This window comes from Anopheles gambiae, chromosome 2, assembly GCF_943734735.2.
Source record: "Anopheles gambiae chromosome 2, idAnoGambNW_F1_1, whole genome shotgun sequence".
Classification (NCBI taxonomy): domain Eukaryota; kingdom Metazoa; phylum Arthropoda; class Insecta; order Diptera; family Culicidae; genus Anopheles; species Anopheles gambiae.
In genome coordinates, this window is record NC_064601.1 from 50,251,267 (window position 1) to 50,278,586 (window position 27,320).

Here is a 27,320-nt window from a genome sequence, read left to right on the forward strand (position 1 = left end):
GGGTGTCTACATGGATGGGAGGCTGCAACCAAGGATCGAGCATTCTGGAGAATGAATGTTGACCGGGCTATGTCATACCGACGTGCTCTATCGTGAGCAGGCCAACAAGAGAAAGAGAGAGAGACTTAGATCAATAGTCATAGCAGCAACAAACAATAAAAATTAATAGCATTTTCTTTCACTGGCATCTACTAAACAGAAACAATAATCAATTTCTTTTAAAATTTTCTTATTTGTTTACATTTTGTTTCCGATTCACTGTACGATACATTCGCTGGCCTACGTTTAACATGTACAAGGAAGGATTTCCATTCCTAAATTTACATTGTCCCAGACCGACAGATATACTGGGTACTGCTGCTTCTGCTGCTTCTGCTGCTCTTTCCCTCATACTGGAGCACACCTTATTGATTCATGTTGTATACTACTTGCACGTGGTACCACGTGCAACCTTCTTATAGTGATACTACTCTCCTAGCCTTTTATAGCTAAAAAGTAAGTTTATTCCTTATAAAGTAATTACGTTCATTACCTTTGTGTATTCCATTGCTTGTTTCTTTAGCGCATTTCTTTTTTTTCAGAATTGGTCATTTTTTAAATGTAGAAGATTTGTCTGTTGAATCGATTCGCCTCCTGTTTTTTGCATATTTGTTTGTAAACGAACTTTAAGCCGATGGGCTCTATCTTAGGCGATAGATGGTACAGTAAATGCTTAGTTAAGTTTTCTAAGACCTACCTATGTACATACATACTCGAGCAAAGGTGCGAGTTTCTTTGAAAATCAGTTTACTGAGAGAAATCTGCATTTACTCCATGCGCTTAGCCACCACTTCAAGCGATATCATTCTACTTTAAATTGTCACATCAAATGCTACTCATTTCAGTACAAACTGCTCCTTTTCTACAAATCCCTTGTGTACACTGGACGAAAGATAGACTAATCAGTTCTACCTACACCGTAGACAAGAAGCAATAATCGGGGGAAAATTATAATTCTTACAACTTAACAACTGCCTCAAGTGACGATGGATAAAATAAATTAATTGTTTGTTTTGTTTCCCGATCGCCCGTTTCTCGAGCGCGCTCGGATAGCAAATAGAATTCAATCTTTCGCTTCCACTTATCATTCCTCTACAATCCAATATTGTTGCCTAACGTTAGCTTGTAAACAGATGCTTAAACAGTTACCCTACAGCTATATTTACATTGCCCACCCACAGCGCAGCAGCGAGCTTACGGTGCAGCTTGCTGTTGTCCGTCCGCGGGAGCGACCGTCGCCTTCATGAGATTTACTCGCGCCACAATTTTCAGTGCCGGGCCGAGCTTCATATCCATCGTGCTGACGAGATGGTTCTCCTTCAGCAGCAACAAAGCCTGACCGTCGATCTCCTGGTTGACGAAATCTTCCGCATAATCCGCACAGCCGGGCAGTCCCCGAATAAACTCGCCCACATCGTTTACCGTCCAACGTAGGATGGAGGACGCTTCCTCGGAATTTGCTGCAGCGGCAGCGGCAGCGGCTGCAGCAGCCGCCACTGCTACGGGCGTCGCTGGGGAGGCCGGAACGTCGGCAATCAACATTGCAGCCGGTGCTTGCGCTTGTCCCATACCGGCAGCGGCGGGCTGTAGCAGACCCTGCTGCTGCTGCTGCTGCTGTTGAAGCTGTAGGAGTTGCTGCTGTGCCAGCGCACCGGTTGGCAGTACGGCGGCCTGCATCTGTTGTTGCTGCTGCTGTTGTTGTTCCATTTCTAGCTTCATGGTGGGGAGCACTCCTCCAACGGCCGGTGCCAGCATCGGTGAGGCGGCCAACGGACCGAGCGGAAGAGTGCCAAGCGTAGGATCCACTCCTTGCACTACAACACCACCGGCCGGGTTGGTGGCGACACCGATCATACCGTTGATGGAACCGACAACTGAAGTGTCCATTGCCGTTGTCATCGGTGCGGTTGGGGTTGGTGGGGCCATACCATTGCTACTGGGCGGAAGCATCAAGCTTCCAGGAGCACCGGCCGTTCCATTCTGCACCGGCGACGATACCTGATCCGGCGAGCCTTGCTTAGCGGAGCGCGCACAAGCCGCACTGCAGAATCGTTTCCGCTTCATCTTGTTGCGCATTTCCGCCTTGCCGCATACCTCACAATTGCCCATATCGCTGGTTTGATTTGATGGCGAGAGCGGACTGTTGCCCTCATTGGTGGATCGTTTTTCTGCGGAGCAAGAAGAAAGAGACGCTGATTAGAAAATCACATTCTGCAGATAAAACAGAAAACCGAAGGCTCGAGTCGCTCGAGAACGTATACTCACTCGGAGGCTCATCGGAGCTGTCTCGCTCCGGATAGCGCTGCCGCTGGACCACGAACGGTTCGTTCGCTTCCTGTATCACGAAACCCTCGATGACGTGCGTCAGCACGTTCGGTTTGATCGTCGCCTTCGGGATGCCGCCCTTATCGGCGCTGCTCGCCGTCTTCGGTGGCAATCCGCCGCCGGTCGAGCCGGTGGAAGCGGTCGTCACGCAGGACGTTGCAGTCGAGCCAGACGACGACGACACCACGCTGCCGTTCGTTGAGAGCAAACCGTTCGAGCCAATGTTGCTGACCGGTATTGCTGACGTGCCCGTTACTGTGGCAATCGCCGTCGTAGCCATTGTGGATGATGCGGTAGTGGAGGTGGCGCTGCTCAGTGCACCACCACCACCCGTCGTTACCGTGGTGGTCGTGGTGTTGGTCGAGGAACTGGAGGCCGTTGCCACCGAGGCAGTAGCTGCCGTGGACTCTTTTGCCGCATCCTCTGCCGCACTTGCTGGCGTGGTAGCGGTTGTGGAGTTCAAGGATGCGGTGGCGGCGCTGCTGCTGACTCCCGCACCGCTGCTCACAGTCGTAATGGAGGTGGGGGCATTGGAGGCAAAAGCGGACGATACTGCGGATGCGATCGACGACGGGGTGAGATCTCCACTGGTTCCGTTCGCGTTGCTCACGGTGGTCGCGGTACCGGGAGCAGGTGTAGTGTCCATCGGCGTGCTGGCGGTACCGTTCAATTGCGCATCGGTTGCGCTGCTATCCGTGGCCGGAGTGCCAGTGGTCAGTGCTGATTGATCCGAATCTAAAAAGGTGAGAAAAGACAACACATTAATATCGTGTTTATTAGGTCGTTCATACAAAATATGGAAGTATGATATGAGAGCATTTATGCGACCAAACTCCAAATTAACATCTATCAAGTAAATTAAAACAACAAAAAGCGATCAACTCGACCGGTGCTCCACGAGTACCGGCACGGTTGGCACATTTTAGGTCAATTAACACTCGGCCGAAACTCGTCTATTGACACAACGGTTCGTTTGGCTGTTGGGCCAGTCTAACACACACTAATAGGTCCAGTTTCAGCATCCGAATCATCGTCACAAACAGTTACGCATACAGTGTCTTTAAACCTACATTTTATTTTTCCGCTACACGTGCTCACAAGGCAAAGGCTTTCTACTTAATACTCACACAGGTGTTGTATGTAGCGCCTATCGTGTTTAAAGAGCTAACCAAAACCACACCAACAAACTGGCCGAACGACAGGCAAGCGCACATGTGTTTCTCCTGTCGCAAAAAGCACCTTTCCATCATTGACTAACGCCACACTCCCATCGTTTAGATTCGCGTATTGTTCGATTCCTAAACCGTTTCCAGTACAGTGCACCCAACTGGTATATGCGTACTGCAATCAACTGTCAGCACAGCAATGATGCTACCATGATTCATCTTCTTTCCCCGCTAACCGTCGTCACACTTTCGAACCAGCCTGGCGGGGGCACGTGCTGTACAGGCAGGCCAGGCAGACAGGCAGGAAAGAGCAACTCAACAACCCACCCCACTCCAACCCTTAGTTACTACCACTCACCCCCCAGCCGGTTGTGTCAAAACACTCACGCAAACAACATCGATGGAGCCGTCGTTACAGAGCGTTGCGCACTACCACATGCTCTCTTCGCGTTGCTATAGACACGCACACACATCCACAGCGCCCTACAAAAAACACCCTTCAGGACCTTTCGCGCACCACGCTGTTGCCGTCTCCACCACTACCACCACCACACCAATGCAGCAATGCTCGTTGGTACACGCTAATGCTCAATATATCGATCAGTGTGTCATTTGATGCACAAGCATCGACCGGCACCCGGTACACCCGGTTGGGTGTTGTGGCCTTGAAACCATGCACACGCCACCGTAGAGCACACGCCGCACTGCACTCACTGGTGGTACACTACTTTTCGCTGCCGCTTGAACGATGGAAAAGAATACACTCAATCGGGCACTGAGCGAAAATGTCAAAACATCCTTCGTGTTGGCTCCATGCTTTTTTTCGTCTTTTGTTTTTGTTTCATTCAACAATTGTTAGTGGTCCACAGCCAAAGCTGGCAGTCACGAAATAGCAACAACGCATCGGTGATACGGGCACTATCTAAATCCTTTCTCTCCACACACAATCGCGGCATTCACTGAAGAAATAGATAAAGATATGTGTTATATGTCAGCCGGAGAACCGAACGACACACTGGAGGCACCACTCGCGCACAACTGACGCTACGCTCTCTCGCTCGATTCCGACCAATGTCAAGTTCAGCAAGCGCCAACAAACGCCAACAAACCAATACACACGGCATAATATCTTTGCGAAAATAACCATTCACTCACACCGGGTCGCTGCCGACCGGGGTATGTGTTGTTTATGAATGTGTGCAATAGCCGCGCACTGGGAACCCACCCCTCGCGCCCATGTTGCCTCTCCCCTCTCAGGTGATGCCGCCAATGTTTTCGCGTTCGCACGTTTGTCTAATCCGCGTGACCATACCCACCATGCCATACCATACCATGCGGTGCCCCATTCGTCAAACCACCATACACACGCGCCAAACGTGCTACGGGGTAAATGAGATGTCGTTGACAGGTCGGATGAGGGGAGCAGTGGCTTCTACTTTGGAGCAGTTCGAGTTGGTGGAATTCCATGCTACTAATTGATCGGTATCAATCAATCAAACGTATCATGATCACTTTGTAACGAAATAAACTAACTGAAATGTGGTTAAGCGCACTAATAAATTTTACATTAATTTGTTTCCGCGAGTTCAAAGCGCAACCTACCGACACACAACCGGCAACACGTCTAGTAAAAGAATGGAGACCAGGGTTGCGTTTTTCAACAGCCAATGCGAAGCCGAGGGCACCACAACACATGCTTCGTTCCACGAAACCGTGTACCATTAAATTGGTTGATGATTTTCAAACGATATTTGACTTCCGGACAGAGTAACGTTCTTCCGTTCTCTCTAACACAATCCAACGCCCGTGGTGCTGCTGCCTGCTCGCCCGCTGCACCAAGTAGTGTACGAGTGTGCGAATAATTATTCAAACTCAAAAGCCGCACGCAAGAGAGACACAGCTACACGGCCGGTCTCACTGGACCACCATCACTCCACGAGCCAAAAAGCGCGACTGGTGTATGATCGCTGTAGCCGTCAGTGTGTTGCCTTCTTCTTAATGCGCGATACAAACACACATTCGGAGTTCATCGTACGGCGAAATTAATGGCAACAAACACAAAGACACACACCGGCACGAAAGGGAGTGTGAATTAGAAACATTGGTTTTTGCAACAACCGGCAGCAGAGAGAGGGAACAAAAACCTCTCCAGTTCGGCAACCACACATTTACATGATGCGCAAACGGACCCAAACAATGCGGGCGGGTGAGCGGTAAGCACCGGCTATTGAAACGCTAAATTTGCATAAAGCGCATATATTGGAAAGGTTAGCAAATTAATGGGATACCACGCGGACATCCAGAAAATAATTCTAATTGCGTAAAAGCAACCGTTTCAAAATGCTTACGTGAACATTCCAATGATTTATCTCTCACAATTTATATATTAAGTAATGCTCTTTCAGTACGTACCTTTTCCACTGGTTTCATTCGTGGATAGCTTTTCCTTCGCCGATACGTCCATCGATGCAGCGGTCATCCCTGCTGGAAGTTGCTGAGGGCCTTGTGGCGACTGGAACATACCCAACTTAACGCCACCGACGGTTTGCTGCGGCGAGCCCATTAGACCGCCCTGTGCCATCGAGGTCGGGATCTTGCCGCCCACCGCCATCATGCTCATGGCCGTCGAGGTGGCCGGCGAGCCGGGCAGCGTTACGTTTCCAACCGCTCCGCCCGCGATCGGTGATCCACCGAGCATTGCCAACGGGCCGGCACTACCGCCGGCAGCGGCAGCCGCAGCTAGTGCGTTCATGTTGTCCAACAGTTGCTGCTGTTGGATCTGCTTCTGGGGCGTGGAGAGCTGCTGCAGCTGGTGCATTGCCACGCTGATCGCTTTCGGGTCCGTGTCCTTGCTAGCGTTGAGGAGTGCATTTGCAGGGCCTGCACTACCACCGGCACCACCGGACGCAACCAGCGTTGCCTGCTGCTGGCCGAGGGAAGCGGTAGTCGTAATGGCACCGGAAGAGATTGATGAAATCATTCCCGAGCTAATGATCGATGCGACGGACATCGGAGCAGCAGACAGAGACGTCATGGCCACGATCGGGTTCTGGCCGGACTGGTGTACGGTCGAGCTGGGCATCGACGAAACCAAAATCTGCGAATGGTGCTGTTGCTGGTTCGATTGCAACGCTCCTGCAGCCACAACGTTCGTTGCGGCTACGTTTGATTGATGAATGGGTGAAATGGTGGCACCATTGCTGGTCACTACGATTGGATTGCCGGCCATGCTGGTGATGGACACTGGCAGCAGGCTACGATCAATCTGCAGTGGCTGTCCACCTTGAGATACGATGGTGGCGCGATCAGCACCACCCGGCTGGCCCATCGAGGCTGCCATTATCATCTGCGCTGCCGCATTGGCAGCTGCACCGCCTTGCTTACCAGCCTGGCCATTGGCCGCCTGCTGGTTCGCAAGCTGCTGAAGCGCATTTTGCTGCGCTTGCTGAACTTGTTGCTGCTGCTGTTGCTGCTGCTGAACCTGTTGCTGCTGCTGTTGTTGCTGCTGCTGTTGCTGCTGCTGCTGCTGTTGAGCTTGCTGCTGTGCTTGCTGTACCTGCTGTTGCTGCAGCAAAGCTTCGGAGGAAACGTTTATCATCATGCCCGGTTGGTTCGGTTGGCCCTGCTGGAATACCAGCTGGTGGACGATGTTGCCCTGCTGCCCGCCACCAGCCGTGGCCGTCTGCACTAGTTGGCCCTGCTGGGCGGCATTAGTGAGCAGCTGCGCTTGGTTTGCTTGCCCGGCTACGGCGGCCTGTTGAAGGATTTGCTGTTGCAGCTGCTGAATTTGTTGCTGCTGGGCAGCCGCTTGCTGCTGTGCCTGCTGATGCTGAGCTTGATGCTGCTGTTGTTGCTGCTGCATCATTTGCTGCTGATAAATAGCCTACGGAAGAAGCAAAGGAAAGGATTAAAAGGCAATCCACACGCAGTCGTTCGCAGTCGGGGCATCGTACCTGTTGCTGTAGCAAAATGTGTTGATTGTTAGTCTGCTGCTGCTGTTGCTGAGCCGATTTAAGCTGCTGCTGGAGCTGCAACTGTTGATGCTGCTGCTGCTGCTTGCTATCACCCATCAGGGGCATATTCAGCACTGCCGGGCTTAGTGCTGTTCCCGTGTTCATCAGCACCATTCTGGAAGGAAGAACAATTGCAAAAACAATTCGTTAGAATCTTATATGTCCGACTGCAGTGACGGAGCATGATTTTACTTACTTTCCACTGCTTGTAACAACTTGCTGTATTTGGGGCTGAGCGGTCGGCTGTTGGGCTGTGTTTTGGCCGAGTTTTTGCGGCGTTGTCGGGCCCGTGCCGAGCTCGGTCTTAATAATCGGTGCCGATGGGCGCACCATCGGCTGCTTGGTGCGCATCTTCGTCCCAGCCTTGTTCAGCAGACTCTGCTGCGCTTGGGCCGTTTGAGTCGACACCGACGGACGGATGGGCGATGCACCCTGCGGTAGTATCTGAGGCCGTTGTCCTTGCTTCGTACCAAGCGCTCCTCCGAGAGTCTTCTGTCCCTGTAGTCCCGTGCCCACGCCTCCCGTTCCGATCGACTGGGCGGTTGCTACACCTGCAGCACCTAGCGTTCCTGCCTGTCCTACGGTACCTCCCGGTCCCGTAGCATTCGTTTGGGCTCCCGTTTGCTGCTGTTGCTGCTGTTGCTGCGTTACTTGCTGTGGTGATTGTGTGATCGCACAGGGCAGTGCAAGAGTTTCTATGGATGGAAGAAAATGACAAAAAAATGAAAATGCAATCGATGTCCTACAGACGAAACTAATGATGAGCAGCACACGCTCCGTCACACTACTTACGATTATGAGTTTGGGGTGCTTGCTGCAGCGTTTGCTGGGTGCTCGGGAAAAACACGTTCGGTGTGCCGTCCGGGTTGGTGCCGCGTATGATGATTGAGTTAACTAGCCCATTCGGGGTGGACCAAATCTGCCCCGGCAGTGGCCACTGGGTTGAAAACTGCATCTGCTGAGCACCCTGCTGCTGCAGCGGGCTGAGCAGCTGGGCCGTTGGCATCGGTCCCTGCGACACCTGTACGCATTGCTGGCCGGCCGCAGCGGCAGCTTGTTGTTGCGTCAGGGCGGCTAGGTTCTGTTGCTGGGTGGCATTGGTCGCGCCGGTCAGACCCGCCGCCGTACCAAGCTTCTGCAGCTGCACTTTCTGCCCAGGAGAGGCACCAGCAACGGTGGCGGCAACAGCGTTCTGTAGCGCTTTTTGCATGTCTTGCTGGTGGGCAGTAGTGCCCGGCTTATTTCCCGTAGCGCCGGCCGCAGCCACTGCCGACTGGGCTGCCGTCGCACTGAGCGCCGGGAGCAGGTTCTGCGTCTGTGCCTGGGGCTGCGAGTTTACCACGCTCACCGGGGAAAAGAACGTGAACGGACCGTTAAAGTTGCCGGCGCCGGTCGTACCGATCACCTGCTTGCCGGTGGTCGTCGTCAGCATCTGCGGCTGCTGGAAGGGTTTCGAGGTGATCAGCTGAAACTGCTGCTGACCGGCGAGCGGGGGAAAAACCGTTAGCGGCTGCGTGCCGTACAGCTGCTGGAGGTACTGCGCATTCGGGATCGGCTGCTGTACCACCATGCGGCCGTGCGGCCAATCGGTGGATGAGATCTGCTGTCCCGTGGCCATCGCTTGCAGCGGTGCCATGTTGTTAAGGGCTGCGGCTGCCGCCGCCGCAGACTGTTGCTGCTGTTGCTGCTGCTGCTGCTGTTGATGCTGTTGCTGGGCGGCCTGCTGCTGCTGCTGCAGTGTTTGGGCATGGTGTGGGCTTTGGGGCGGCGCCACACCGCTCGCCTCCGCCAGCACCTGCATTTGTTGCTGTTGTGCTTGCTGTTGCTGTTGCTGTATCTGTTGCTGCTGCTGTTGCTGCTGTTGTTGCTGCTGTTGTTGCTGCTGCTGTTGATGATCGACACCGGCCGTACCGGATTGCCCGGTCGGCGTTGGTGCGTACTCTTGCTTCACTTGTATCGTACCGCCATAGGCCTGGATTTGCTGGTACTGGAACAGTTGCTCCTGGGACAGCTGCAAGGGCACTGTGGCCTGCTGCGCCACCTGCGCTGGGCTCTGGGATTTCTCCAGCGTGTCGGGAAGAAAGTCGTACGGTTCGTCGAACGTGATGCCCGCCTTCTCGGCAAGCGTTTCCAGACACTTTAGCGACGATCCGTTGTTACCTTCGGCGTGCGGTGCAACCGTGCCGCTACCAGTGAGGACGATCGTTGGCGATCCGATGGTACGCACCGAGGATGGTGACGAATGATGCAAACCCGATAGCGAATGCACCGGTAGCACCGATATTTGGGGGCCGCTGCTCGGATCACCACCGACGACGGTAGAGCCGACCGAAGTTATCGATTGATGGGGCGATAGTGCGCTCGGTGCGGTACAGGCGGCGGCGGGTGATTGAGCTCCTGCTTTGATGATCGGATTCCACGGCAGCTCGATGGTTATGATCTGCGGCGCCGATTCACTGACGCTCGTCGTAACGTTGTTCGATTGGTTTGTGTAACCAACGTGTGCGTTACTGGTGTCTCCGCTTGTCTCTTGATTTTGGGATTTTGCGGGCCTTCCTTTTTGTTTTGTCGGCGCCTGGTTTTGCTCTGGATTGTGCAGCTGTCGCTTAAGATTGTCGTAATGTTCAGATCTGTAAGCAAAGGTGGAAAAGACGAGGGAAAAACATTGTAATGTAGTTGCCAACACAAAGTTACAAGTATTAGTAGAATGAAATATGAATGAAAGGACTTTGACATATTATTTGTGACACCACATTAGCCGAATTGTGAAAGACAATTTCAAGGATAGTACACGAAATTAGTTAAAAATATAACAGTTCTTTTCTGCACATTGGCGGAAATCTCTCTTATAATTTAAAATAAAAACTACAAAACTCCACTCATCTGATGGAATCTAACAACGAAAGGGCATCTCATTCTGACATGTGCAATGGTCTACAACCGGTTCCTTACGGAGGTAGGAAAAACCTTCAATTTATCCTGACGTAGGGACGGGCGGACCATCCCTTAATCGGATTGCTGTTCATCTTATTTTAATGAAACGAAGTTATTCCGAGCTCCAATATATTTACCGTCTCCCCCGACACACACACGCACACAAACAGAACACATGGAAGCACTATGGGCAAGAGAGGGTGGTCGAGTTGACGCAATTCTCGTGCTTGCCCTTCGCTCACACAGTTTTTGTGAAGCGTTCTCCCGCTGGTGCGAATATACGAGAAGAGCTGAATAATACAGTTCAAGAAGAGCAATTCTCGAACCAAAAGTGCTAGCCTTCGACGAGAGAGAGAGAATGTTCGGTTCAATATGGTGGTTGAAAATCCGATTATATCGGGATGGAAAAGGCCAGATACTAAGCCAGAATCGAAGGGGGAAATATTCATATCTGTGCAACTCTTTCCTGCTTATCGAGTGTTTAACAGTAAACATGTGTCAATTAATTTGCATTATTTCTGATATACATTTAACAGTATTTAATGTCAATTTAAAATAAATTTCTAAACCACCCATAAGAAGTTTTACCACTTGCGAATAAACAGACTATCGATGTACCCCATTTATCGGACGAGTTGTTCAACAGCAAACCTAACACAGTGTCGTAAACTTCACAAACTGCCATAAAATTGCTATCCCATCGATTCTAATTCAATTCGCACGACGTCCACACACATTTTCCTAAGTGCTGGTGAGGCGAGGCTATAAAAAAGAAACAACGATTTTCCAAACTATTGAATCCCGCTACCAAACAACGCTGCCCGGTTAGTTGTGTGTTTCTATTGGGGAGGAACATCACCATGTCCTCTCCGGCACCAGAGCCCCAATTGAATTACTCAGCTCTCCGCCGGGGGGCCGTCAGTCAGTCGTGTACAGAGTAATAAAAATTCAACAGGTTGGTAGATAAAATTAGAAACAAGCGGAACGGATCAACTCCATCGGAACATCGGAACCAAATCGTCCAACTAATGGCTGTGTTCGACAAATGCAGCGACGAAGAAGCGAAACACATATCACTGTTAACACAACAGGAACATCATTCATATACATTTAACAGTAGCAAATATTAAAAAGACAAAAATAAAGCATCCTCCTGCTAAATTCACACCCCGACGACAAAATACATCCAATGGATCCATCCATCAATAACAGGTGCTGGTGATGAGAGCAATGTCACAGCACAAACGAAAGGATTACGCGGGTAAATCCCAGGGAAAAAAGAGATTGAAATTGGTTGTTTCCTTAGGTTCGTCGTTTTTGGTCAGTTCGTTAGTTGGAAATCTGTGAGCAGGGGACCAGAAAAAGTCATCCGTTTTTAGTCCTGCAACATCGCTCGAAACACAGCAGAGTGGCATACAAAGATACAAACAGCTAGAAAGCAAATATAACTTTCCAGACTGTTGTAGTTCGTTTAGCTTCTAACCTTGTGTTTGTGATGTCCTCTTTTTAGTTTCTATTTTGTTTTGTTTTGTCAAATACGCTTCTGTGTTGTTGTGTTTTGTTACTTCTTTCACTTCAGCTATCGTTTTGTCATGCTGGACAAGTTGATTCTTCCGTAACAAACTGAAATCGTTCAGTCGTGTTTGTTTATAAAGCTTGTGTCTATTTCTTTTTCCCCCAAACCAAGTTTATGGCTGTCCTTACACTCATTTTTATGCACTTTTTGCGCAGGTTCAATAAAGTTCTCTTCCCAATTAAAATACCATGCGGTTTAGAGGTTGCTGCGGTCATTACAATGTGTGATTGATATTAGAAAACCATCATGAGCTTCATAGCATGGCCGAGCGAGTTCGGAGAAGATGAAAGATATAATCAACTGCCGACCGTTTGCACTTCGTATCTGTCCAAAAAAAAAGGCCATCACAACTGTACCTTGGAAGAGTACTAAACCTCAATTGCACAAATACCAACCTTCACGCAAAAAGGAACCGCCACACCGTCTCTCCTGATAAACCCTCATTCAGAGGTTTAGGAGATATGGTCAAAACGCACACACCACAACAACCTTACCACACCACTGGACAACATCATCCCAAAAGCATGCCTCTCTATTGAACATTCAGAAACTAACGTGTGCTGCATGCGTCCCAAAAACTGGCGACCGAACGAACACGAGCAGTTTCGAGTACGACCCCCCAGAGTACGATAGAGTGATGCTGGAGTGCTCTGCCCACCGTGTGACAACAAGAACGCGCTCTCCGTTCGTTGTGCAAATGTTGTGCATTGGTCAGACACATGCTGGTCTGGAATGCTGGAGGAGCTACTACTGCAAACCAAACGACGAATCGAAGATCTGGTACAGCATGCATGCGAACGTGAAAGATGATTGATTCTAGTGTTTGAATCGTATATGTGAACGAACGATACGAAAACTCCCGGGCAGTGTGTTTGGTAGTGTTCCACCACCACCCACTACCGAGAGTGGATGATGATGGAATTGGAGGGAGCGTTGGATTTCATAACAAACCCAGTCAACATCGTACCGTCGATTTGAATGGAGTTAAAGCCATGGAGAGTATATACCGGAAAATGAAATTCAATTCTCCTCCACTACATCACTTTGAGAGCTCGTTTCAAACATTTTAAAGATAGGTACACACAAGTGGGTGAACAACATGCATAAAACAGGCCTTAGACGTCCATGCTTCTACCGATCGCATCGCAACATGACAACTGCACTCACGCACCACCGTGCTTTCATAAACCCATGCCATGTCAGCAGCAAAACGAACCTAACAAAACAAAAAGTTACATCTTTTCGTAGAAACATTTGCCACCAACCACGATGATTCGGGTGATACAACCCTCTTCTCGCTGGCGATGGAATGTTTGCGAACAAAAACAAAATCCACTTTAGCAGGAAGTCATTCTGCACCGGCTGCTGGTCATTGTATGCTCCACCGACAACGTCAATCACACTCCTGTGGGCCAGCGAACAATTTGTGTCGATTGCTGCCGAGACGTATCCGCGCAAAAGGGCCATTTCCATAAGGGAAGCTAATTATCTTTCATGATTATTTTTTCTACAATAATTACAAAACATCACCAACAACATGGAAAGGTTTTAGAAAATAATTCTTCAAAATGCAAATTTGCAATTTTTTGCCGAGAAGAACAGCTCTCGACTGACCTCGACTGGACCATTATATAGCGGGTGAGGTGCAATAAACATGTTGGTGCATTTATTAAGCCTCTTCCTTTGCGCAGCTGCAGTCTTCTGCGTCCTCTCAGTGCACAATGGCGTATAACCCTTCGTTCGAGCGCAGCGCTGTCATAAAAAGTAAAACTTTCATACATGGAAATAAAATGTGTACGGCTCTGATGCTCCATCCAACCCTGCAGCCGAACCGGAGACACTGCCGGGTGTCCGTGCACATTGAGACAAAATAGCAAATGGTCAATAATTTTATATTAAAAAAAACAAATCCTAAACTAATGTAATGAAGTTGAGTTTAAAAAAAAATAAAGAAGTTATCTTCCCTCTTTTCCAATAAAAAAAAAACGCAATTTTTAGCCACGATCATGCCCACTGTACGAATTCTTCATCTCGCCGCGTTTTCTGCCGACATTATCTTTCAATACAAAATTTATGTCCACCAGTCGTTCGTTCACGGTGCCATTGATGGACGGGATCAGTGAGGAGATCACACCCAGCGAGGCACACATGGCAAACCCAAAACGCTGAGATCGGCTGTAACCGACAGTAAGGGGCACACCACCAACAGCAACTGTGACGAATGCTGTGCGCACCACCAACCTGTGCCTCTCTGCGCTATGCCATAAATCAGCCACAGGCTGGATCGTCCATCGATTTCGAAAAAACGGCTCTTCTATTGTGTGCGATCACCGAAGAACACCGCGATCATGCAACGGAGAAGGTTGGTTGTAGATCTTCTGCAATTAATCGTGCTAATATGCCCTCAGTCAGCGACAGCAAAACACAGCTCCCCAAGCGAAGAACTAATCCACAAACAGGTTTTACCAAAAGCTATAAAATTTTGCGCGAGCTCGTCATTTTAACACTCATCACACACACACACACATACCCCGCTCGGTCGGAGTGGACAACAATAAACAGCATCTGGGCATGCAATAATGACTCCCATTCCCTTACAGAGGGCAAAACGTTTGTAACGCTTGCTTGCCTTAACGTGTAAGAAATGGTTTTTACCACACCTGACCGTTGTTCAGTGCCGCACACATCCATCACACGATCGAACAACGGGAGATGTATTGCTTGCGCCCCGTACATGCACCAGAGCGACCGAAACCGACCACCGATGGATGCATACTAATGGAAGAAAAAAAGCTTCGCGATAAAGCGGAGAGACGCAAGGATTTGAATGACTTTTAGGTTCCAAACTCTGCCGAGGGCCGGGGGTTTTGTCGAGCAAACGCAGTACAAGATGGAACCATTAGTTCAAGTGCATTTTTACTTTATAAAGCTCGCTTTGTATCGCTTGCATTGATGCGTCATAGTCGCGTAGAACACGGCTCGAACGAAGGGTTCGCTAACGTTGAACTTTCGTAATGACCAGAGTTGGGAGTTACATAGTTTTATTGAAATAGACAGTATTATGAAACATCTAGCCTCTATTTGTATTAGTGTAGCAAAATATGAAATTAAAATTTGACCTCCTTCGAAAGTGAGAAAGCCTTTTTATTGTAATTCAACATAACATGGACCAATAAAGGAAATAAAACACGAAATACGAGTGGTCTGCTCAAAAGCCTGCTTAACAACACCATTCAACAGATGCTAATTCCTTATATTAAAAGTTAGGATTTATTGACCAAATTGTTCGTTATCTAGTTCGAAGTGAGTTCTTTCGCAGTGTCCCCATCTTAATCCCTTGATGTAACATCGTGAAACAAACAGGCACTCGGACACACCTAAAAGCGTTGATGAACGGCCCATTGATGGTGCATAATTACCCTCTTCCCCCATCCAATACCCCATCTCCCATTGGATTGCGCGCTATGGGACTTTCTCTCTATTGGCTAGCGCACAACGCACTCTTCACCCTTGTCAGGGGGTTTAAGCCTTTCGGCACGCAGAACCGTAACCGCAGTTCCAGGCGCGCGCACACACACACACAAAGAAGCAGCCAACCCTTTAAACATTACGCACCACACACGCGTCGTCCACAAATTGCCTTCTTGCGACCCTTTCGAAAGATCCTTTTTCCCTCGATGTTGTTTGATTTTGGAGAAAAGAGAACAGAAAGAGTCACACACCAAAAAAACGGACGCTAGAACACAAACCCCTGGGATAAAACTGGAACCGACCGTGTACGTCCTGGTGAATCGGTACCCAAACATGGGGGGTTGGGATAAGGGCAGGGCAGCCAAAAAACAACGGCATGTTGCTGCTGCTGCTGCTGCTGCTGCATGATTCTGCTGCTGTTGTTGCTTTTATTCAATTCAACCCCATATACACATGTGAGTGTGTGTGAGAGTCTGCTTTCCCTTTTCTATCTCACATTAGTGCGCGGGACGGCGCACGGTACCGGAAAAAGCAAACGGAAAATGTTGTGTGCACATTTTCCTCGAACGCATCCATCACCGGGACACATACGCACACACGACTTGCTAACAAAAAAAAAAGAGGCAGTACGAATCGCGCACACACACACACGCACGGCACCCCACCATGTTGCTGTTGTTATCGACTGCTGATAGACAACAACAAAAAAGCCGTACCCGAAAACCCCTGCTTGCTTGCTTGTTCGCTGATGCTGGGGGACGAACACTGCACTGTAGAACGAAAACGGTAAGAAGATGGCTCTGGCTCAATCTCACAAAGCAGGCTGGGAGTTCTCTTCGGGAGGTTTTGAAAAACGCACACCACACATCGAACGCGAACTGCATGCAATGGGGACGCACCGTCTGCTTTCTAGCGCAAAAAAAACGCGCAAAGAGAGAGAGTGCAAAAAACGCTGCAATAAAAACAGCATCCCACACACATGTATGCGCACAGAGGGACAGAAAAAGGTAAATGAAAATGGGGAGGAAAATGCATTTTGTTCAATCTCTTTTTTCTTTCTTTCCTGTCGCTCTTTCTACTGCTGTTTACTGTGGACTTTTTTTACTACTCCAGTTAGAATTTGGCTGTATGGGGTGGTCCCCTACTAACAGATCAAAATAAGGGGAAAGAAGCAACCGGGAAACAACGGTCGAAAAAAAACCCAAATTTGGGATGCCTTGAGCCATAGATTTTTTTACCCTGCACCACCTATTGGTCCGTTCCCTGTTCGCTGAACCCTTTCCCTCTCTCTCTCGGTAGCTTTGCGCTGCCGCTGGCTTTCTTCTCACCTTGCAACCCTATCGTCTGTACGCGTGCCCGACCTACGTATGTGCACAACAAGCCAGCTGTGCTGATGCGTTACTTCCGGTTAGTTCCGTTCAGATCTGATTGCCGAGCGCATCCCACCCAACCCTCCTCCTCTGAATCTGCTTTTTTTACCACTTTCTTCTTCACCTTCCTTCCTCTACACGCGACGCACCTCTCCTTCAGTCAAACAGGAGGTTTTTTTTGCCAATTTTTCACACACCAAATCGCACACAAACGTGCACACGCGATAAACGTCGCTTGTTGTAGGGTTGTAGCAGCAGCTGGAGGAAATTTTTAAACTAGACAAAGCAGAAAAAGCCTTTCATCCAAAAAAACACACACTCAAAACACCTCCCACCGGGAGGAAAAATGGAAAAGCGTTCAAGAGAGCACTTATCTGCGCCGCCACACACACACGCTCACACACCCGATACGTCAGACATTCACTTTGCCACTTGTTCCCGGTGTTACGTGTGTGTGTGTGCGATTGAGAAAAATTTGATAAATTGCTTCGAAAATCATCCATAAGTGAGCACACCACGACCACCTTTTGTTCCTTCACTTTTCCCTAATTTTTAGTTCAAACAGAACCAAAGCCTATCCTAGGTCGGTGGTGCTGGGACGATGGATGGATTTATGCTCAGCTAGACCGAGAGGTTTGGTGCTAGAGTTCGTTTGCTACCGATTGATGGATAAAGGCAGGAATTTTCAATTTATCACACACATGATAGTACCGAAGCGGCACGATAAAATGGCAAAACACGGCCCAGAGTATGGAAACGAGAGGAATCATGCCTTCTCTATCGGGAAACGTTTTATGTTCACATTCTTCACGGTTCGATTCCGGCACTGGGCGGGAGGAGGGGGTTGCATATTGCAAGTGGCATGCGAAAGCATGACGAGGATGATGATGATGATGATTGTCTTTAAATGTTTATGTATTTATAATTTATTGTCCCTCTCCCAAGTTTTGCCCGTTTGGGAATGGGTGAGTGCTAATCGTTGATGTGTGTTGTTTATTTTATTGATGGAGCAAATAAACGCTGTGAATGGCGGTGAGTGGGTGTGGGTGCGTGCGTTTTTGCAGCTCTAAGGTCCGGTGATGCATGTTTTTAGCATGAATACAATTTTATGAGTAATCTTTGTGCAAAATGTGCAATTCAGTGACGCGAAAAATATATCCGTACTGTAATTGACACATGTTATTGTTCAGTGTGCAGCAGCAGTAGCGGTTGGATAGTGTATGGAAAACGTTAAAAAAATAAATGGTTTTCTATAAAGCAAGCATTCTGCACTGATACAGAGTGTTTAGTTCAGTAAATCCAAAATTCGAAGGGACGAAACAATGACCTTACACAAGAGATCATTCATGACGGAATTGCTTGCTCTTAAAATAAACCATTACCTTCAAGAGCTTCCAACAAATATTACATTGTTCTTAAAACTCTGGAATCCGACGCCTTTTTGGATTAGAGAAAATGTGTGAAGCCAACAACAGCACGAACAAGACATAAATGTCCCTTCGATAGCTCGAATACTATCGAATTATTGAGCAATCAGGAGACCCTTTCTTTGCTGTTGCTTCCCGTTCTTCGCCATCCAAATCGGGTCCCCGCCGTCCAAGTGACACCGTCCCCAGACAACAATATTTGAAGCCGCGCTTCAAACGCTAGAACCAATAACCCCGCGTACCCGTATACCAGAACTGGCGTAAACAAATGACCCGTCAAGATTTACGGGCAGTATTGTATTTCTTTCGTTCCTGCCTGTTTCTTTACCCAAAGCTGTGTTTGTTGCCCATTTTTTTCGAAACAGGCAAGTTCTATGTTCGCTCTCCACTTGTTTCACTCCCTTTGTTCCCGAATAGAGTTGTCCTCCAACTCGCAAGCTCCAACCGCATGAGCAACACGAAAGCAATAAGATGGTGGTGTGTCATGGGTGGAAGGTGATTAACTCACGCTTAGATTCGAAAGTTAATATGCTAATTATTCTTGGTACCGAGGCTCGTTCCCCGCGGATCGTTCTATCCCTTTCGAGCGGTTGAGCGCATTGGCTCTTCGATTTCAATGCCAGCCAATGTGTGCACGTGTTCAGTGGCTTGTGAAATGAAACATCCGCGTAATACGATGTGACACGATGCTACGGTGGGATGGGATGCGGAAAAAAACAACTTTGTTATTATGCGAAAGGCACAACGGGATGTAATCTTCGAGACAGTTCAATCCAAGAATCTACTCTTTTTTTAGACAACACCTAATTGAGAAATAATATTATACATTAGAGCAATCCTATAATTCAGTACTGTCCTATAACAAAGGGAAAGACGATACAAAAGCAATGTTGGTTGTAGTGCCAAAAAAGACAACTGATGACTTTAACGTTTCTATCTCCTTTCCAGTATTTGTATTTGTCTAATATTCATAGCATGATACAAGGATCGTGTGGATACTTTTCATCCTTTTTATCCGGCAACGATTTTATTCTCCATCAAGCAGCAGAAAAAGCGTACATTGGCGTGATCAATAGGAAAGCTTAGAATGGCAAAATCCAAGACACAATGGCTGAACAGGGCGTCAAGCTCTTTCGTCCACAAATCTCTTATAGATTGAGTATAACGAGTACACAAAAAAAAACAACTAAAAACTATGTGCTAGAAATGTAGTTAAACAAGAGAGTTGTTCTCCCCGCCGAAACCACACTGTTAATCACATAAGATACTAAACACGGTCGGAGAGAGAAACAAAAAGGCGCCCGACCGACCAGTTTTCGAAGGTTCCATGACCGGTATACGAATGTGCTATAACCGTCTTTGCGCGAAAATTAAGAAGCATCCTCTGGCAAATGCTCGTCTCCTGTTCCTTCGATATTCTCTTACTCTCTATTTCTGCATCTCTCTTTCTCTCCCACTCCCCAAAATTGCTCACAATTGAAGCTTCCTGTGCGACGCATCCAAGTCTCCAGACGACGAGCCAACTTTCGGGGTTTCGGGGTAGGCAGGCAAAAAACGGCGTCTAAGCCAGTGGCAAAGCTTCCCTCCTTAGCATGCCCAAGGTCCACCCCATCATGCACACCACATACCATGTGTATAGAGAGCTGCGCACAACTGCAAGGGAACCGAGTAAAATATTACAGCGAATCTGTGAGATAGTCACGCTGCTCTATACTTTGTGAAGAGTATAATGAAATTTACATCCTTCCAATTTTGGCACTATCTCTCCACATGCAGTGGAGTTTTTTCCATTTCTGAACCCTCAAATCGTGTAGAAAGAAGAAAAAACCCGAACTCCATTTCATTTCCTTTTCAGTAACTAACTTCCCTTTTTGCTTTTCTATTTCCTTTGCCGCGCTCGAACACGAACAGTGGAGGTGAAATATTTTTTCGCCGCACTGTGTCTACACCAACAACACCTTTCGGAGGCGGGCGAGGGCTGCAGGAGAAGACTTTTTTCATTCTATTGAACAAAGTTTTATTTTCTCATAAATCTTAGAGTATACTCCGACCACTGAAAAAGTGCGATGAGAAAGTGCTTTTATCCTACAAACTTTGCTGGTGCGGCTAGCGATGTACACAGCGCCGGGTACTCGCTACATAAAAGCTGGAACCCGGTACATGTATTCGGTACATGGGTTCGGCGCAGTTTAGTGTACCACAGCCGCGTAACCATAGTGAACGAAGAAAGTATGTATATAAAGTGCGTAAGGGTGGGAGATAGAGATGCGGCAAACTAGACACTGGCACTCTTTTTCGCTCTTTCTTTCTCCCTCGTTCTCGCTATGTATTTTCCACAGCCACAAAACATCCTTCCATTTGGCTGAATCGAAGCAACCCAACCGAACGAACACACACATATGCTCCCTTTTCCCACGACAAAAAGGGGAGCAGCCACCCTTACCATACGAAGAAAGAAGACATGCTCCCGAGAGGGAGCAAGGCTACGGGAGAGCGCGCATGTGCCACACACAGACACAGGACGATAAGAACTAAGCGAACTCGCTGGTTCGCTGGAGAAGGCTACTAAACACTATCGTAAATGAGTATTTGCCGGGATGGAAAATGGGAAAATAGCTTTCCCTTTCTCGCGGCCAGCAGCTAGCAGCTTTCTCTTACGGCGCCAAACCTTTTTTTTTAGCTAACCAGCATTAGCGGTAGTATAGTGGTAATATATTGTCCCGGTCTGAAGGATAGAGATGGGGTTTGTTTTTTTTTTTCGACCAAGCATAATCCGTATTTGTGCTGAGAAAAGGTTTTTGTTCGAAATGCTGCCAGAAATTAATGAAAATGGAATTGCTTATACCCATACATTCTATGAGTATAATGACATTTGTAATTATGTAGCTAGCTAAAAATGTATGAAATAAATGAACGAAGTACAAAGTATGTATAAAGTGTTGAATAAATCGCCGGCACTGGTCTTAAACCTGTGATCTTCTTAGGAATGCTGATTTGGAAAATTCCCTGCAAATTGATTTAATAACCAAAACCCGAAACTAAACGTTCCACTTCAAACACTTTTGGGTTTACATCCGATACTCTTGTCTAAAGGACCCTGGGGTGTTGCTTAAGCATAACTGCGCATATCGAAAGGACACCAAAGACGATCGTGAAAGGATGGCATTGATGATTTGAGTTTCAAGTAATCCCGGAAAGGAGACACAATTCTACTTCTCTACTTAACAGCTAAAGTGGCTTATTCGCATTTAATCATCACACTAAACTTTACACAAAGAGTAATTTTCCAATAATTAAATTTACCTTCTTCTGGTGTAATTGATACTGAAATGGTAGAAGATAAAATGTCCTCACAAAAGCGCCATAAAGTATCGTATAACATCAACATTTCTACGAACGCAAACCCTTCCAACTGTTTGGCTTGACAGAGAGGACCGAAAATATTTCACCCAAGCAACATCCCAAGGGTTTGCGAAAAGGTTCGATGTCCTTTTACGGATGGGGGACCCATCACCCATCGGCTGCGTGGTTTTGTTTTGCTCTCCTGCCGCGTTCCCGTCCCAGTGCTACTCTACTTTCCTTTCCAATTCTCATTGTTAGATATCTCTTTCTCTCTCACTCGCACTCCATCTATCCGAACATCTCTTTCTACCTGTCATATTACCTGAGCGTATGATTCTTTGTCTCTCTCTCTCTCTCTCTCTCTCTCTCTCTCTCTCTCTCTCTCTCTCTCTCTCTCTTTCATGCTATCTATTTCGTTGCTATCCTTGGCCTGTAAGGAAATTGTTCACTCCAAGGGAAACGCAACTTCCACGCTCCAGCAAGCTCTCTCCTATACTCCATAAAACTGTTTTCTTCTGGAGTACACAGGCACACACGCCAAATATCATGCTCTCGATATTTGTTTCATTCATACGGCCCCATACTACCGAATATGTTGCTGCGCCGATGTCGATCCATTGCCATTGTTTGCCACTCAACATCGACACCAGTGGAGGCTTCCTCGAGGGACAAATGCAGCTCCAAAACGTCTTGCCTTACCAAAAGACAACAAGATCACCCGACTTTCCCCCGGTCAAGTGTGCATCCACAGCGGTGCGTATGTGTGTGTGTATGATGATATGCATCGTTTGCGCAGCCCGGTAGCTGTTCTGAAGCATTTGTTATTTACCGGTTGATCTATTGCTGCATGTTCTTATCGTGTAATGGCAAAAAAACTTATTTGAAAAAAGATTTGAAAGTTCACATGAAAATAACAATGGATAAAAAATATATTTCCGAAAATACATCAGGTAATGGGAAAAGTGATTACACTTCATATATTTAGTCGTGAGAATCCAAACGTTAGAAATCATCGACAGAGAACTCCACCCATGCCGAATATTTGTGAAACTACACAACAAAGATGTTGGTTGTTTAACACATCTTGAATAACAGTAACGCCCGTCATGTCTTTCCATTTTCAAAAACTCTCGCCGAAGAACGTAGAGTAAAACAAAATGACCAGTGCAATTTAACAAGCGCCTACATGCAACGATAAACAAACCCCGCGATGCATCGAAGCATACGCACGCGGGTGCCGCAAGATAACGGCGCAAACATGCAATGCGTGTGAAGCCCAAAGTGAAGAAAATTTGACAGATGTAAAACCGGCACATCCCACCAGAAGTGTCGATGAAGACGTGCGCCTGCCGAAGGAGGGCGTACACGCATTCTCGCGGAAGCCTTCGCCGAGCCCCCTTCCCCCTCCCACCCCGTGTAGTCAGCACACACCTCACCAATCCGTGTGAGGGCACGAGGTCAAACCACACGCGATAAAGCGACATAAGCGGGAGCAGTAGCAACGGCGGCGGCGGCGGCGGTGGCAGTTGTATTGCCCCGAAACCGGTTTTCTGGCTTTGTTGAACGGGCTCAATTCCTGGAGCATGGTTCGCTCTCTGACCCCGCCAACTGCAACTGCCGCCCCGACGCAGCACATGTGTGTGTGTTAGTGTGTTGAAGCAGAAAGGCAAACATTTCCGATGCGCCGTTGCTCTCTCGCTCTCGCCAGCTGCTGCTGCTGCTCATCGCACGTAAAGGCGCTGTACACGCACACCAACTCTCCCCACAAAACCTGTTCACATTTTGCAGCCTCCACGCTGGGCTAGGCCCATCACCACCTTGAGGGTTTGAGCATTGAAAAAGGGGGGCACCCCTACCAAGGAGAAGCAAACGACCAACCGTGGAGAGTGAGCAACGAGAGTGCAAGAGCAAGGAAACAGGTCGCGGCCGGGTCGTACCGAACAACCTCGTGGTGTAGAATTAAAACGGTCGCCGCTTCCAGGGATGTGGTGGTGTTTTGATTTTTTTTTCTCTCCTACACCCATCCCGCGGACGGGCAAAAATGGACGCGGGATTTTGTATCGCGCAAAACTCGCACAAAAGATTTTGCAATGCAAGAGAGACAGAGAGAGAGCGAGACAGCAGCACACACGAACAACGAAGCGAGCGAGCAAGCACGACGAACTGCACACCAGTGGAACAGCACGCGGAGCAATGGGGAAGCAGGCAGGCAATAAAAATGGTCTTTACCTCCTCGACGACATCGTCGCCTACTATACGTTGGAGCACAGGCACCGTGCGCCGGCCACAACAAAAATAACCTCCGTTTTGTGCAACCACAAGGAGAGAAAGAGCAAGAGAACCGTGCGCCTGCTGTGGTGCGAGAGAGCGAGAAGAAAGCGCACAAATATGCACATGTTGCCGGCCAAACAGGATGAGAAGGGAATAAACGATGGAAGCCCTTTCCACGGGACACAAAACTGGTTGGACGGGTTGGTGGTTTGCTCGGGTCTGTCGTGTTGTTTGGCGGTCTCCCTTCCCATCGTTCCACACCTTCTAACGGCACCCCCACTGCCTCCCGCTCCAACAAAATGATACCCGAGCAGGGATCAGGTTTCGCCGCACTACGAACAAAAACCGCGCGTCGACCCATCACACGCCTTTGGGAGAGGGGAAATGTACGTGAAAGTATTGGTAGTAGAACAACATTAAACCATAAACACACACACACGCACGCATACCACACAAACAAGAGAGGCAACACATTTCCGAGCTGTATCCTCACACTCCGGAGGAAGGAGTGGATTGTTTGTGGGGTGATATGAGGGGGAGAGAGAGACTTCGCTCGGTATTTATTGCACTCCATCAAAAGGGACATACAAACGGCTCGGGCCTGCAGCAGAACATGTGTGATTTGCCTTACGTCCGGCTGTGTCCTACTCTCAGCCGATGTGGGGAAAGATCTCCCGGACAATCGAGGGCGAGCTGGAGCAGACCGGGGGAGGAGGAGGTTGATCAACACGACCACCGCCCGAGCCCGAGCAAACACTTCGATGGAAAAGGGCACACACATTTTTATTACACCAAATAGTGTATCCTTCTACGCGAAACCACCCAGCGCGCAGGGCACTGTCAAGCCGGTAACGCTAGCGAGAACGAGACAAACTCAAAGAACCATCGAGCGAGACCGAACCAAAGCACACTAAACCGCACACAAGCGAGATGCAAACCGTGCTCGAGCCAACCGTGTGGCCGTGTGGTGGCGGCGGTGCCTTCGCCTTCGTCCGAAATAAGGGATGGAAGGGCACGAATGACACCGAAAGGTGAGCGCAGAATATTTGAATGCGTTAAAATAAATGTTACAAAAACATAATCGAAACACAATGTGAAAGCGAAAGAAAAGAAACTGGGGCAATGTTAACGAAATGATGCAAATGATAAAATTATTCAAAATAATAAATACCTTTTAGTATAAAAGCTGGACCCACGAGGGCGATCCATTTTGAACGAACTAAACATAATAAACTTAATTCAACGCTCGTAATAAGGACACAAAAGGCACGTCTCATCAAGCGCGTGTGCAGCACACCGGGGAGACACAACTGATGATAACTGATAAAAGCACACACACACACGCATACAAACGCACACTGTCGCTAGAGTGATGGATGCACACACACACCGTTTGTTACGCACGTTCGGAAATAAAAGCTTAGTTTTTTTTTTTTTGTAAGTGAAATTGCAAACGAAAATCAACACAAACAAAAGCAGCAACCCAAGGCAACGTAACAGCTGGTAAGGTTACCACGCGAAACAGCAGTCACATCCATCAACGCAATCGCAATAATGCCAAAGGGGGGGGAATAAGGCTTTGCTGTACCTTATTGATCCTTTTCTATTCCATTGAGCGAGTAAGCGATACCCCCCCGTTCGTTGGTTCAGTTTTCGGTGTACGGTGAAGTGTGTTGACAATGTTGAAACGGGGCCCGCGCCGTGTCTGCTCGCTCGCTACTTCTGGGCCAGGGCTCACACACTTGAATGCATCCTTTTGGAAGTGTGATCGATCGAAGCGTTACGCGACGTTACAGTGCCGTTATGATCCAACCATTCGATGGCTGCTGTTGCTGGTGTGCGATGCGTCAATTCTCGCTTTCCGAGAATAAATAAACAACAAAACAGCAATGCCCAGACTCTTCCCGGTACGTCCGTTTGACGGATAAACTCTTTGCAGGGCTGCTACTACTACTACTGATGTATGCTGTTGATCGCGAACCAATCGATTGCTTGTGTTACAACAATTACCACAAAAACACAAGCACACCGCCACACACACCTCACTTCATTGTTGTTAGTTTGACCTGATTTTGGCGTCTTCGCTTGAATACAGGGGCCAACCACTTTCACTAAACGGTGATCCACACACACACACACATACAAGCACGCCCCACGGTTTTGGGCCAACACACTCTAATTAATCCTTCGCCGACGCGACAAGAACAAACACGCTTTGTGTACAACACAGAGTACGCCCGGACTGGAGCTCGCCTATTCTTCACAGCGCGGCCGAGAGATTTCGTGCAGATCGCAAGGAACGAAACAAGCTGACTGATTCATGCGACGGCCCGTCCATTGTACGGACGGCATTCGCTTTCCGTGAATGCTGCTTCAATACAACCCAACACCACCACGGCACAGGCCAGTGTGTGAGTGTGCGAGCGCACGTTTTTATGACTGCTCACTCTTTTATGGTGTGTGTGTGCGTATGACGAGAGCGCGTGCTGGTGTTGTCAGTGTTTCTTTTCTTTTTTTTTGCTTTTACTCTTGCTCTCCCTCTTCCTCTTCCCCAGAGCACCGTTTAAATTTCCAAGCACCCGCGCGCAGCACAACTCCACAGCACCTCCATTATTCTCTTTCTCTTTCTTGCTGTCCAGCTTTGCGACCCACACTCACCATTTCTGCTCATTTACTCCCTCTCTCTCTCCCGTCAAATTCTTCTTCTCTCTCTCCTCCTCTTCTGATGTTTGACCCAACTCAAGCAAAGGTAAAAAATGGGATTTTGCCCGCTCAACTCTCCCCATGACAGAGGGTAACAAAAAAGAAAACCAATGCATATTCGAGAGGAACAATTTACTCGCATTCACACAAACACACACACCAACACAATTTGTCTGGTGTGCACGCGCTGGCGCACTCTTCACCGTACCGTTTCAACGGCAGCGAGCTGAAACAAACGAACATTCGGTCTCTCACTCGCACTCGCACACTCAATCCGTCTACCTTATCATCGCACGAGCAGCGTGTAAATCCAACCGAAAAGAGGAGGAAAACAATGAAGAAGAAAATCGAACGCGAATCCCCTCCACTGTGCTTCGTCGCACACATTCTCACTGGCGTTCAGCGCATGCGTGTGGTTTCGCTGTGTGTGCATGCTTGCAACAGCGTGTGTATGCATGTGTGCATGAGTTGATAGAATAAGAAAAAAGCATTCGAGAAGAGCCGTGGGTTAGAGCAGGGTGGAATCTTTTTCAACAGCATGAGCCCTTGTCTAGCGATGTGCGCAAGAGAGAGAACAGCTAACGAATCTCATTATCTTTTACAGCCGACCAAATATGGATTGGAAGGAAGGGAAAAATGGGAATACATGCAGCGGTGAATCGGAGGGGTAGGGAAAGGTAATT

The 27,320-nt window shown here is 48.2% G+C and overlaps 1 protein-coding gene across 1 annotated transcript; it reads right to left on the minus strand.

Moving 5' to 3' along the window:
• Nucleotides 1-212: 212 nt before the first annotated feature.
• LOC4577267 (polyhomeotic-proximal chromatin protein) lies at nucleotides 213-26,389 on the minus strand. The gene is made up of 7 exons (XM_061647471.1): nucleotides 25,106-26,389; nucleotides 8,336-10,173; nucleotides 7,740-8,238; nucleotides 7,484-7,658; nucleotides 5,943-7,413; nucleotides 2,305-3,099; nucleotides 213-2,207 (listed from the first exon to the last, which is right to left on the minus strand). The coding sequence occupies exons 1-7, from the start codon at nucleotides 25,159-25,161 to the stop codon at nucleotides 1,234-1,236; spliced, it is 5,808 nt and encodes a 1,935-aa protein (XP_061503455.1). The 5' UTR covers nucleotides 25,162-26,389; the 3' UTR covers nucleotides 213-1,233.
• Nucleotides 26,390-27,320: the final 931 nt, after the last annotated feature.